A 14,445-nucleotide genomic window follows, 5' to 3' on the forward strand; every position below is an offset into this window, starting at 1 on the left:
TTCTTAAATGTTTTTTGAGGAGCATAAGTTTGTTTTTGAAAGGTATAAATTATCAGTTTGTTCTTATGGAGTGTGTGCTTTAATGTCATATCTAAGAAATCTTTGTCTAACTGAAGATTGCATAGGTTTTTCCCTATGTTTTCTTCCAGAAGTTTTATGGTTAGTTTTACATTTAGGCCTATGGTCTACTTGGAATTCTTGCCTGGGAAATCCAATGGACAGAGGAACCTGGCAGGCTATACTCCTTGGAGTTGCAAAAGAGTCGGACATGACTTAGTGACTAAACAACTACTTTGAATTAATTTTTGTATATAGTGCAAGGTATTGATCAGAGTTCTTTTTTCCCCATATAGATATTTTACCAATGCAACATTATTTATTGAAAGGATTGTGCTTTCTTCACTGAATTATCTTTGTCAAAAATAAACTGTCCATATATGTGTGAATCTAATTCTGTCTTCTCTATTTAGTTTCATTGATATATTTGTCTTTTTTTTTTCTGTACCTCTCCGTCTCCCTGACCTATTTTACATATCTCTCCATCCCCTACTACTTCTGGCAGCCACCTGTTTGTTTTCTGTATCTGTGACTATTTTGTTTTGTTTGTTCACTTGTATTTTTTTAAGTATTTTAAATTTAATTTATTTGGCTGCACCGGGTCTTAGTTGCAGAGTGTGAACTCGTAGTTGTGGCATATGGGCTTTAGTTCCCTGACCAGGGATCAAACCCAGGCACCCTGCATTGGGAGCATGGAGTCTTAGCCCCTGGACCACCAGGGAAGTCTGTATTGTTTTTTAGATTCCACATACAAGTGAAATCATATGGTACTTGTCTTTCTTGTCTAACTTATTTCACTTAGCATAGTTCACTCTAGGTCTAGTGTTAGTCGCTCAGTCATGCCCAACTCTTTGTGACCCCATGGACTACAACCCACCAGGCTCCTCTGTCCATGGGATTTTCCAGGCAAGAATACTGGATGGGTTGCCATTTCCTTCTCCAGGGTATCTTTCCAACCCAGGGATAGAACCCGAGTCTCCTGCACTGCAGGCAGATTCTTTACTGACTGAGCTACCAGAGAAGCCTCTAGGTCTATCCATGTTGTTGCAAATACAAGGGTTTATTCTTTTTTATGGCTGAGTAATATTCCATTGTCTATATCACATCTTCTTTTTCCATTCATCTATCGATAGGATGCTTAGGTTGCTTCCATATTTTGGCTATTGTGAATTACGCTGCAATGAACCTAGGGATACACATATCTTTTCGAAATAGTTTTTTTTTGTTTGTTTGTTTTCTTTGGAAAAATGTCCAAAAGTGGAATTGCTGGATCTTTGGGATTGGACTGAAAACTGACCTTTTCCAGTCCTGTGGCCACTGTTGAGTTTTCAAAATTTGCAGACATATTGAATGTAGCACTTTAACAGCATCATCTTTCAGGATCTGAAATAGCTCAGCTAGAATTGCATCACCTCTACTAGCTTTGTTCCTAGTAATGCTTCCTAAGACCCACTTGACTTCACACTCCAGGATGTCTGGCTCTGAGTGAGTGACCTCACCATCCTGGTTATCCAGGTCATTAAGACCTTTTTTGTATAGTTCTGCAGTCTGTGGTGTTGCAGAGTCAGACACAACTTAGCAACTGAACAACGACAATGGTAATTCTACTTTTATTTTTTTGAGGAACTTCCGTTCTATTTTCTGTAATGACTTCACTAATTTATATTCCCACCAGCAGTGTATGAGGGTTCCCTTTTCTGCACATCCTCACCAACATTTGTTATTTGTTATCTTTTTGTCTTTTTTTTAAAGTGCCAATATCACACTGCTTTGATTACTGTGGCTTTTTAAGTCTTGAAGTAGGTAATGTTAATTTTCTAATTCTTTCTTTTTCTAAGTAATTTTGGCTATTCTAGGTATTTTGCGTTTCCATATAGAGTATAACATCAACTTCTTAATTTCTAAAAAATAATGCCGACAGGTATTATCATAAGGATTATTTTAATTTTTTATAAATCAATTTGGGGAGAATTGACACCCTAAAAACATTGTCTTCCAGCCCATGAATAAGATCTCTTTCTCCATTTATTTAGGTCTCTCAGTGATATTTTATGGGCTTCCCTGGTGGCTCAGACAGTTAAGAATCTGCCTGCAATGCAGGAGACCTGGGTTCGATCCCTGGGTCAGGAAAATCCCCTAGAGAAGAGAATGGCTACCGACTCCAGTGTTCTTACCGACTCCATGAATAGAGGACCCGGGCTGGCTACAGTCCATGGGGTCGCAAAGAGTCAGACATGACTGAGCGACTAACACACACACACACTCAGTGGTATTTTGTAGCTGTCAGGGCACAGGTCTTGTACATCTTTTGTCAGATTTAACCCTAAGTATTTCATATTTTTGGAAACAGTGTCAGACTTTATTTTTTGGGGTTCCAAAATCACTGCAGATTGTGACTGCAGCCATGAAATTAAAAGACGCTTACTCCTTGGAAGAAAAGTTATGACCAACCTAGATAGCATATTCAAAAGCAGAGACATTACTTTGGCAACAAAGGTCCGTCTAGTTAAGGCTATGGTTTTTCCTGTGGTCATGTATGGATGTGAGAGTTGGACTGTGAAGAAAGCTGAGCGCCGAAGAATTGATGCTTTTGAACTGTGGTGTTGGAGAAGACTCTTGAGAGTCCCTTGGACTGCAAGGAGATCCAACCAGTCCCATTCTGAAGGAGATCAGCCCTGGATGTTCTTTGGAAGGAATGATGCTAAAGCTGAAGCTCCAGTACTTTGGCCACCTTATGCGAAGAGCTGACTCACTGGAAAAGACTCTGATGCTGGGAGGGATTGGGGGCAGGAGGAGAAAGGGACAACCGAGGATGAGATGGCTGGATGGCATCACTGACTTGATGGACGTGAGTCTGAGTGAACTCCGGGAGTTGGTGATGGACAGGGAGGCCTGGCGTGCTGCAATTCATGGGGTCGCAAAGAGTCGGACACGACTGAGCGACTGAACTGAACTGATTTCATATTTTTATACTATTATCAATAGCATTTTTAATTTTAATTTTTGATTGTTTGTTGCCATTATATAGACATAGAGTAGATTTTTGTATATTAAACTTTTATTCTGCAACCTTGCTAACTTTATTAGCTCTAGTAAAAATTTTTTTTAAAGATTCCATCAGGTTTTCTCTATAATCATATTGTCTTGGAATAGCTCTGCAGAGCTCTTTCCAATCTGAATGAAAGAGTCCCACTATCCCCAAAATTCCTTCATGCTCTTCTTTTTAAAATAACATCACTCCTCCACCTATAACTCATGACAACTACTGTTCTGTTCCCCATTATTCATTTTGATTTTCAAGAATGCCTTATAGATGGAGTCACTGCACATAAGTTTTTAGACTGGTTTCTTTCATTCAGTATAATGCCTTTGAGGTTCATCCATGTTTTTGTGTTTATCAGTAGTTTTTTGATTTTTATTACTGAGTAGTATCCTGTAATGTGGATATACCACAGTCATTTTTTAATTGGATCATAGACATTGTGAATTTTACTCCATTGGATGCTGATTATTTTTGTAACTGAGCAAGGGCTCATATGTCCATGACGCAGAAAGCCAAATTCTGACAGCAAGTGTTTACAGCAAAGTAAGGGTCCCATCACTTCCTGAGAAATAGATGGGGAAACAGTGTCAGACTTTATTTTGGGGGGCTCCAAAATCACCGCAGATGGTGACTGCAGCCATGAAATTAAAAGACGCTTACACCTTGGAAGAAAAGTTATGACCAACCTAGATAGCATATTCAAAAGCAGAGACATTACTTTGCCAACTAAGGTCTGTCTAGTCAAGGCTATGGCTTTTCCAGTGGTCATGTATGGATGTGAGAGTTGGTCTGTGAAGAAGGCTGAGCGCTGAAGAATTGATGCTTTTGAACTGTGGTGTTGGAGAAGACTCTTGAGAGTCCCTTGGACTGCAAGGAGATCCAACCAGTCCGTTCTGAAGGAGATCAGCCCTGGATGTTCTTTGGAAGGAATGATGCTAAAGCTGAAGCTCCAGTACTTTGGCCACCTTATGCGAAGAGTTGACTCATTGGAAAAGACTCTGATGCTGGGAGGGGTTGGGGGCAGGAGGAGAAAGGGACAACCGAGGATGAGATGGCTGGATGGCATCACTGACTTGGTGGACATGAGTCTGAGTGAACTCCAGGAGTTGGTGATAGACAGGGAGTCCTGGCGTGCTGCGATTCATGGGGTTGCAAAGAGTCGGACACGACTGAGCGACTGAATTGAACTGAACTGAACTGAACTGAAGGATTTATTGCAGGGCACCAAGCAAGGGAGTGGGAAATGAGTCTTGGATCCACTCCTTCTTGGTTTTTGGGTTAGGGATATTTTAACGTGGAAAAACAAAGAAATTGGGATTATCGTTGTCTTGTGACATTTCTGTGACATATCTTAGTCATAGTTTTGGGAGCTCTGGATGACCCAGTGCATGATTCTCTGGCCAGGTAGTCCATGGCTCGGGGATCTAAGAGCTTAACCTTGCCCTGGAGAAACAACCTGAGTTTATATGTTAATGATGATGTCTGTAACAGCAATCTTAGTACATCTATGATGTTATCGGCAACTGCAATCTTAGTCATCTGATTCTGGTTGACTAGTGTACAGGATTGAGGTCAGAGGGGAGAAGAAATGGAGTGAAGTCAAAGGAGAGAGGCAAGGGAGTAAAGTTTCAGGTAGAGAGATTAATCACAAACTCAGTAAGGGAACTTAGTTTTATCTGGGCTTGGTTTCATATTTGTATTCCTATAAATATTTGTTCTAATGTGTAGTCAAGTTATTTCATTAAGTTTGATCTTCTGACTTCCAAGATTCATCAGGCAATACCAGAACAGTATTTGAATAGGATTAATTTTTCCCACTACTTGGCTAGATTCTCCTGAGTACTCTACCCGGTATTTGTGAATAATGAAGTTTTCTGTTCTTGCTGGTGGAAACAGGCATTATTCCTGGCCCTATGTGAGCTCAGTTTAGTGTTTCCACTGCTAATTTCAGATGATTCTTTCCTTTCAGACTCAGACCCAGATAGTCTCTTCTCACTTTGCATGGAAACATCACAAATGTACTCTCACAAGTGAGAAAAGATGATGGTACCAGGGCCTTTATAAGGCTTCCAGGGCCCCAAAGCACTTCAACAGTGCAAGACCCTACTCCACTACCTATTAAACATCTTAAAACGTACCCCGTGTTCCACATTAAATGCCTTTTATTAACTGTAACATTTGAAAACCTTTTTTACAATTGTACAGTTTTGAGTCTTATAAAATACAGACTGCTTGTTCTTTTCTTATAGACTTAGACATTATGTACACACAGTGGAGTTGATATGCTGTCAATGTTTTCATAAATATTTATTTTGATTTTGTGGGATTTTCTTTTTCAGTCCATTTCTTTTCAGGTCTCAAATATTTCGGTAAGCCCTTGAAAAATCTCATAGGCTCTGGGCACTGTGCCTACAGAGCTGGATGGCAGCAGAGGGAATAGAGAGGAAGGAGTAAACTGGACAGCAAGGAATGGAAGTGTTTGAGCTGTATCTGATTGGAGGTGAAAGGAAAATAAGCAGAGAATCATGGCCCCCTACCCAGCTGGCTTCAGCACAGCCATTTGCAGAGATGGAAGAGCCAGGAGAAGGCATAAGTTTCAGAGAAAGGGTGTATTCAATTTGGGGCAGAAAGCCACTCTCTTATCAGGAGGTGAAGAAAGGCAGCAAGAAGTCAAATTCCTTTCCTTTCATCATAGCACATGTCATCTTGGGGTGCCCTGAAAGATATGAATAGTCAAAGCCTGTCTCTGCTGATATCCTTATTAAAATGAAGAGCATATCTTAGTGATGTGGTAATGAGGAAGGTGCCAGGCTCTAGAATAAATAGTGCCCATAAGTGAATACGCTAAGGAGGATGATGTGCTGTCTTCTGATAACTTCCCCCTTTTATCTCTTAAGTACCTCAGCTTACTTCTTTGACCAGCTTTTCAGAATTTCATAGAATTTCCAACGCTATCTTCTGTGATGGCAAGTCCCAAAGGAAGTCGAAGTCAGATGAAGCTTCCCATCTTTACCCGAAAGGGGACACTGGAGGTGCCGTCCCCGACAGAGAAGGACTGGTCTAAGGACAATGAAGATGATTGGCTCTTCAAGGATCCAGATCAAGAGCAAGATTCCCTACCCCAGCCGTATCGAATGATCAACAAGATGGTGAACTCACTGTTTGACCGTTCGTGGGAAATTATTGAGGCGAGGGACACCTCAAGCAAAGCTGAGCTCCACCGGATCCAGCCCACCATCTACCATCCACTTAGAGAAAGTAAGGTATGGAGCAGCTGCCAAGGTGACCTTGTTTCTCAACTGAGTGGTGGTTTGAACATTTATTTTGTTAATTATTTATTTATTTGGCTGTGCTGGGTCTCCGTTGCACCATGTGGGATCTTCATTTTGTCATGCGGGTTCTTTTGTTACAGCACAGGGGCTCACTAACTGGGGCATGTGGGCTCTCTCGCTGACCAGGGATCGAACCCGTGTCCCCTGCATTTCAAGGAAGAGTCTCAACCACTGGACCACCAGGGAAGTCCCCTCAACTGAGCGTTAAGGTAATAAATGAAAACACCTGATCCAGGGAAGGAATTCCTGCCAGGAATCTTCATTGACCTGTAGGACAGGCGCATGTTGGAACGATTACAGGCATGCTGATGTTGATTAAAATAGATCTAGTTGTTGCCTGGGTAAATGGGTGTTCTGGTTAACTGAAGATTATGCACATCTACCTTTTACATCCTATTGTTATTTGAAAATCTTTCGGAGTGTATCAATCACTGTCTTGCTTGGTAGTTGAGAATCTGCCCAGGTGTCAGCTACAGCTCTTTCCACAGTGTTCTAGAAGAACAGGGAATGGGGCCACTGGTCCACTTATCGCTATGGCCACGCTTGGTGTTGTGAATGAGCATTTCTTCTCAACTTCCTTGCTTTCTCTTGCCCCTTTCTCCTAAATGTAGAATACTATGACTTTCTTGATACCTGGGCAAGATATTTAGATGGGCACTGCACTTGGGTGTGGAGAAGGCAATGGCAACCCACTCCAGTGTTCTTGCCTGGAGAATCCCAGGAACGGAGGAGCCTGGTAGGCTGCAGTCCATGGGGTCGCAAAGAGTCGGACACGACTGAGAGACTTCACTTTCACTCTTCACTTTCATGCATTGGAGAAGGACATGGCAACCCACTCCAGTGTTCTTGCCTGGAGAATCACAGGGACGGAGGAGCCTGGTAGGCTGCTGTCTACGGGGTCGCACAGAGTCGGACACAACTGAAGCAACTTAGCAGCAGCAGCAGCAGCAGCATTTGGGTGGGATAACTAGGAACGACCTGCATCCCTTTTTGAAGAGTTAGCTCAGGACTTCCCTAGTGGTCCAGTGGTGAAGGCTCCACACTCCCCTTGCAGGGGGCAGAGGTTCCATCCTGGCTGGAGAACTGAGAATCCTACAAGCTGCACAGCGCTGCCAAAAAAGAAAAGTTCACTCATATTACTTGCAGATGGCAGTAAATGAAAAGTGTTCCTTTTCTCTTTGTTTTGCTTTTTCCAGCTCAGCACAACGCCAAACTGCATGGATGTTTCCCAAGACCATGTGTTTATTGGAGGAAGCAAAGGATTCTCTATCTATAATCTGCATAATGCTAAACAATTATATGTTTGGGAGAAACTTAAGGTTGATGTCATTTCCATCTTGGTCACAGATTTGGGGAGTGAAATACTTATTGCTCCTGTGGATGAAACAGGTACATGTTCCTCTCTTTCCTTTTTAGCCTAATTTACAGGTACCTGTAGACTGTTGTTCAGTTTAATCTTCTTTCCAGGCATGGGAGGGACCAGACATGGAGAGTTCTCCCTGGTCATGTAGTAGCAGCCAACATCTGCAGGACAGTGTGGTGTGCCAGGCACTGTTCTAACATTTCACATATGTTGGTCCATTTCACCCTCAATAGCTTAGGAGATAGGTATAGTTTATTATTCTTGTTTTTCAGAAGAGGTAACGCAGAAAGCCGGCTTCCTGGGTGACTCAGTGGTAAAGAATCTGCCTGCCAATGCAGGAGATGCGGGTTTGATCCCTGAGTTGGGAAGATCCCCTGGAGGAAGAAATGGCAACCCACTCCAGTATTCTTGCCTGGAGAATCCCATGGACAGAGGAACCTGGCAGGCTACATTCCATGGGTTTGCAAAGAGTCAGACATGACTTAGCCACTAAATAACAACAGAGAAAGTGGCACAGGCAGGATTTGAACCAGGCAGTGTAGCCCCAGAGTCCACACCCTTTCCAGCACTCAGCAGTCCTGCTGCTCACATACACGAGGCTTGCTTTCCCCCCTCAGCCTGAGGATGAACCAGGCAGAGGAACCTTTGTGCAGAGAACTATGGACGGTGTCCTGGAGGATACTCTTTCTGTAGGAGAACGACCTGATTCCGTTGACGTTTTAGGAAGAGCACCCAGATAGGAGTTTGAAAAACCCAAATGGAAAGGTAGAGAGACCAGGAAGAGCTAGTGCATCCATTGAGAAGAGAAATTATGAAGGTCTGAACTAAGGCAGGAGCTGTTTAAATGAAAAGTGCACTGTGGTTCTGTAAGATGTTAACACTAGGGGAAGTGAGGTGAGGGGTATAAGGGAATGCTTTGTAGTATTTTTGCAGTTTTTCTATATGTCTAAAATTAATTCAAAATAAAAGCTTAGAATATGAAAAGGAAAATATAATGGAAAAACTTGATGAGAGATGGAACATATGTGTGGAGTTGGGGAGTTGGGGGTGTGAAGAAAAATGACTCCTTTCTGCCTTTAGATAATGGGGTAGAAGATGATACCATTCCTTAGAAGCAGTTATAGGAGAGTAATGTTCCACGGGACTATGAGTTGAAAGCTTCCATTTGCCCATGTACATGTTTGAGGCACCTGGAGTAGGAATGTTGATATTCAGGAGGAGTTTGGTCTGACGATAGGATTGCATTTATCACACTGCATTATATCCAGTTAGTTTCATGTCTCTGTGATTCTGAATGTGATAAACGGGAGGGCGGAGACTGCCTTGGTTGTCCTTCGCACCTTTGCAGTCTTGGAGCAGATATCCCATGAATATTTATTGGGTTGAGTTAGACTTTCGCCCACAGCGGGCCAGGTGCCTCTTCAAAGTCTGTATTATGGCAATAGAGGTAAATTATGAGTGTCTGGAAGGCACCTCAAGAAAGTGGCAAGAAATTTGTGGGTGATGATCATATACTAGAGCCCTTAGGTTAAATGGGAATTAGAATGACCTAATTACTTACTGAATCAACAAAATTAACTTCATGAGGAGCTTGCTGGGGTTTGAGAGATGAGGCACAGTGAAGAGGAAGAAACTATCCTTTCCCTCAGAGAATCCATGCACTTGACAGAGGAATAATGAACACTCACAGGAAGTGAGGGCTTCTCTCGTAGCTGTCAGTAAAGAATCCGCCTGCAATGCAGGAGACCTGGGTTCGATTCCTGGGTCTGGAAGATTCCCTGGAGAAGGAAATGCAACTCACTCCAGTATTCTTGCCTGGGAAACCCCATCGACAGAGGAGCCTGGTGGGCTACAGTCCATGGGGTCACAAGAGTCAGACAGGACTTAGCGGCTAAACCACCACGGCCGTAGGAAGTGATTGGATGACAATGTGATGTGCTAAAACAGGTGGATGGAAATCAGGGAGTGGATCGGTGTAGCAGAAGTGCTTACAAACAGATCCTAAAAGAAGAAGGTAGGGCCAGTGTAGCTAGAGATGACCTAAGAACGGGAACAGCTTGAACATTTCAAGTGAGGGGTGAAAGAAGGCCAGGAAACCAAGATGATCATGGGCAGTGAAGGGGCTAGGGAGGAAGCCTAATAATGCACGAGCTTATGATGTTTCAGAAAGTCAAATATATAAAATTCCAATTTGTCGTCAGCTCACTTGTCTGCCTCTCAATCTTCCTTATTTTTCTGTTTCAGGTATCGTTCGACTGTTTTATTTTTATAAGGATGGTCTTTACCTCATCAAAGCCATCAATGAATCGGTAAGCTCCTGTTCTTTCATCGATAGCTGGGCCAAAAGCTGTAGTAAATCAAGTTTACTTTTAACATGGAGGCAATTACAGCTATCCTAGAGTAGAGAGAAGTAAAGACCTCCCTGGCCAGGGAGCCTCCTCCAGAATATCCAACTGAAAGACCCCTCACCATCAGAGAGTACATACTGAATGCCTTGGATTTATTTACCCTCTTGTCAAGAGAACAAAATTACTAAGGAACTCCAGTCCAAACTGAGCACCAGATCAACATATCTAATAACGACTTTGTTGTTGTTTAGTTGCTATGTCATGTCCAACTCTTTTGCGACCACATGGACTATAACCCACCAGGCTCCTCTGTCCATGGAGTTCTCCAGGCAAGGATACTGCAATGGATAGCCATTTCCTTCTCCAGAGGATCTTCCCAACCCAGGCATCGAACCAATGTCTCCTGCATTGGCAGGCAGATTCTTTACCACTGAGCCACCAAGGAAGCCCTAATAACTACTTACAAGACCCTAATTTTTTCCAGGCTGCTTCACATCCTGTTCTCTTATCCATACTCTTCCCTCCACCTAGAAAGCTCTCCTTGTTTCCCTGCCTACTATGTGTGCCTCTTAAATTGCTCTCATTCCTCAAGACCAGCTCAGACATCCTCTTCTCTGAGATACTTTCCCAAGAGAAGTTGACCTTTCCCTCCTGTGTCACCGCCATATAAGACAGAATTTCTATCACAGTGTTTCTCCACCCTCCATACTTATTTGTTTATATGACTGTTTCTTCTCCTGGAGGTAAGTTCCTTGAGAGCACAGGACATGGACCCATATATTTCTTATTCCTAGTAACTTGCCTGTATACTGTAGGTTTTTGAAAGTGTTTTTTTAAATTAACAAACCTAAAAAGGAGGAGGTATTACTGAGTATATTTTTAATTGCAGTTTATTTTATAAAAAATATTACTGATGAGCCCAAAGCAATTCAGTGTGTGCGTGGGATGCTGGAATGATGCTGGAATGCTGGATAAACAAATTGAGGGAAGGAATGAAGCTGAACCCTATGTCACATCATATATAAAAATTAGAGATGAATTACAGACTTAACTTTAAAGGGCAAAGACATTATCCTTTATAAAGAAAATACAGGAAATTTGGAGCAAGCCAAGATTTCTTAGGACATAAAAGGCACTAATTGTAAGAGAAAAAAACTGAAATGGGACTTCATCAAAGAAACTTCTCATGCCTCATGTGAGTGAATGAAAGTCTCTCAGTTGCATCTGACTCTTTGTGACCCCATGGACTATACAGTTCATGGAATTCTCCAGGCCAGAATACTAGAGTGGGTAGCTGTTCCCTTATCCAGGGGATCTTCCCAACCCAGGAATCAAACCCAGGTCTCCCGCATTGTGGGCAGATTCTCTACCAGCTGAGCTTCCAGGGAAGCCCAAGAATACTCGAATGGGTAGCCTATCCCTTCTCCAGTGGATCTTCCCAACCCAGGAATTGAACTGGGGTCTCTTGCATTGCAGGTGGATTTTTTACCAACCGAGCTATCAGGAAGCTCTCAGGCCTCATGTGATATGCAAAAATTAACTCAAAATGAATCATTTGAGCTATATGAAAAATCAAAAACTATAAAACCTCTAGAAGAAAACATAGGAGCAAGTCTTTGTGACCTTTGTGAAGCAAAGGTTTTTTTTAACTACAATACCGAAACTGTATTTCATACAAGAAAAAAAATTGATAAATCAGACTTCATCAAAACTAAAACCTCCTGTTCTACAAAAGGCACTGTTAAAAGAATAAAAAGGCAAGTTATAGACTAGGAGCAAATAATTGCAAATCACATATCTGATAAAAGACTTGTATCTAGAAGATATAAAGAACTCTCAAAACTCAAAAATAAGAAAAACAACACAGGTTTTTAAAATGAGCAAATATCTTGAAGAAAAAAAAAAAGTTCACCAAAGAATGTATAGAAGATAAATAAGATGTTCACTACCATTAGTCATTAGGGAAAATGCAAATTAAAATCATGACCTATCACTGCATGTGTACTAGAATGCCTAACATTGAAAAGACAGACCATACCGAGTGTTGGCAGAACTATGGAACAGCTGGGACTCTCATACACTGCTGGTGGTAAAGACTAGTGCCACAACCACTTTGGCAGTTATTTTTTAAAAAGATGTTAAACGTACACCCACCATATGATGTGGCCATTCTACTCCCAGATATTTGCCTGGGAGAAATGAAAGTATATTTCCATATGAAGATTTGTACATGGACGTTCCTAGCAGCTTTCTTTGTCATAGCCAGAAACCAGAAACCACTCTGCACCCATCAACAGGTAAATGGCTAAGTCGATCTTGGCACATACTGCTCAGCAGTAAAAAGGGATACGTATAACAACATGGCTACATCTCAGAATAATTAGGCTGAGTGAAAGAAGTCTGACAAAAAAGAATACATATATAGTGTATGATCCCGTTTCTATAAAATTCAAGAAGATATGAAACTAATCTAGGGACAGGGAATGCCAGTTTTTGCCTGGGGTAGGTTAGGAGAGGGATGGAAGGAAGGCTTACAAAGGGGCGGGAGGAATGGATATGTTCCTTATCTTGACTGTGGAGCTGGTTTCAAGGGCTCTATATGTGTCTAAACTAATCAAAATGTACAGTTTAAATATGTGCAGTTTATTATGTTATTATCATATCCCTAATAAAACAAATTTGAAATGTATGCTCATCAAAAGATGCTGTTGGGGACTTCCTTGGTAGTACAGTAGATTGGAATCTGCCTGCCAATGCAGGGGACACAGGTTTGATCTCTAGTCTGGGAAGATCTCATATGCTGCGGAGCAGCTAAGCCAGAGTACCACAAATCCTGAGCCGGAGCTCTAGAGCCCACGAGCAAATACTGCAACTGCTGAGGCACTAGAGCCCATGTTCCACAACAAAAGAAGCCACCACAGTGAGAAGCCCACGCACTGCAACAGAGTAACCCCCGCTTGCCCAGCTAGATAAGGCCCGTGCATAACAGTGAAGACCCAGCACAGTCAAAAATAGATAATTAAAAGATGCTGTTAGAGTTTAATCAGTATTAGGGGCAGAGAGTGGACCCCAGAGAGCTCTGAGAAACCCCACTGCTGCCCTGCCCAGTGACCCTATACTATAAAATGTCCAAACTCATCATGTAAATATGTCCAAGCTCATCAAGTTGTACCTTTAATATCTGTGCCTTTGTGAAGTTGCTCAGTCATGTCTGACTCTTTGTAATCCCATGGACTGTAGCCTACCAGGCTCCTCCATCCATGGAATTTTCCAGATAAGAGTACTGGAGTGGGTTGCCATTTCTTTCTCCAGGGGATCTTCCCGACCCAGGGATCGAACCCAGGTTTCCCACATTGCAGGCAGACACTTTACCGTCTGAACCACCAGGGAAAACTGTTTTTAAATTTTATGTAAAAAGAAATCTCTTTAAAAAAAGATGCAAGGAATACTCATCAACTCGTTTCAGAACTGTGACCAGCAGAACCGTGATATCTAAACTTGACAGGGACATTATACACAAAGTAATGTTAGTGAATTACAACACACCAATAGTGTTTAAAAAATTAATTCATAACATATATATCTTTTAGAGACTTCATTATTGCCTTTGGAAGTTGCTAGGGTACAAAGTCTGTATTCTGAAAACTCATCAGCGAGAGCATCAAGCATTTCTCTTGACTTTCCCACATAGGCTGTACTTCTGGATAATCAAATCAATGATGACAGAAAAAATGGAGAGATTTTCTTTATAGAATTCTAACAAATGTGGATTCCTGATAGCTCAGTTGGTAAAGAATCCACCTGCAATGCAGAAGACCCCAGTCCAATTTCTGGGTTGGGAAGATCCCCTGGAGAAGGGATAGGCTACCCACTCCAGCATTCTGGCCTGGAGAATTCTATGGAATATATAGCCCATGGGGTCACAAAGAGTCAGACACGACTGAGTGATTTTCACTTTTAATTTCAACAAATGTGGAAGGAATGATAGAACTAGACTATCTCAATTTTTAGCCATTTTGCAGAGGAATGGTCTAGATCATTACATCAGTGCTAATGGGGAACTTTATAATTGATGAGCCAGGATGACACCTGTTGTCAGTGATCAATGTGAACTGTATTAAAAGAAAGACAAGCTAGTTATTATGAACCTCCTGGTGTGATGCTGGAGGGAGACACAGAACACCTGTGTGGTATGCTTGCCTTTTGTTTTAATTGTACCTAAATCTAATAAAAACTCTAGATCTGGTTACTGGTTTATAGAAAATACATGGGATCCCAAGGTTATATTAAATAATGCCATGG

At 41.9% G+C, this 14,445-nt stretch overlaps 1 protein-coding gene across 3 annotated transcripts in view; it reads left to right on the forward strand.

Annotated features, from left to right (window-relative positions):
• The first annotated feature begins 6,063 nt into the window (after positions 1-6,063).
• WDR93 (WD repeat domain 93) overlaps positions 6,064-14,445 on the forward strand; it is a 39,086-nt gene continuing 30,704 nt past the window's right edge. For all 3 annotated transcript variants that reach the window (XM_068991443.1, XM_068991444.1, XM_068991445.1), the window contains exons 1-3: positions 6,064-6,363; positions 7,629-7,821; positions 10,040-10,104. In XM_068991443.1, the coding sequence (XP_068847544.1) occupies positions 6,064-6,363; positions 7,629-7,821; positions 10,040-10,104 (558 nt within the window). The remainder of the gene's footprint in view (positions 6,364-7,628; positions 7,822-10,039; positions 10,105-14,445) is intronic.

This window comes from Capricornis sumatraensis, chromosome 19 (genome assembly GCF_032405125.1).
Source record: "Capricornis sumatraensis isolate serow.1 chromosome 19, serow.2, whole genome shotgun sequence".
Taxonomy (NCBI): domain Eukaryota; kingdom Metazoa; phylum Chordata; class Mammalia; order Artiodactyla; family Bovidae; genus Capricornis; species Capricornis sumatraensis.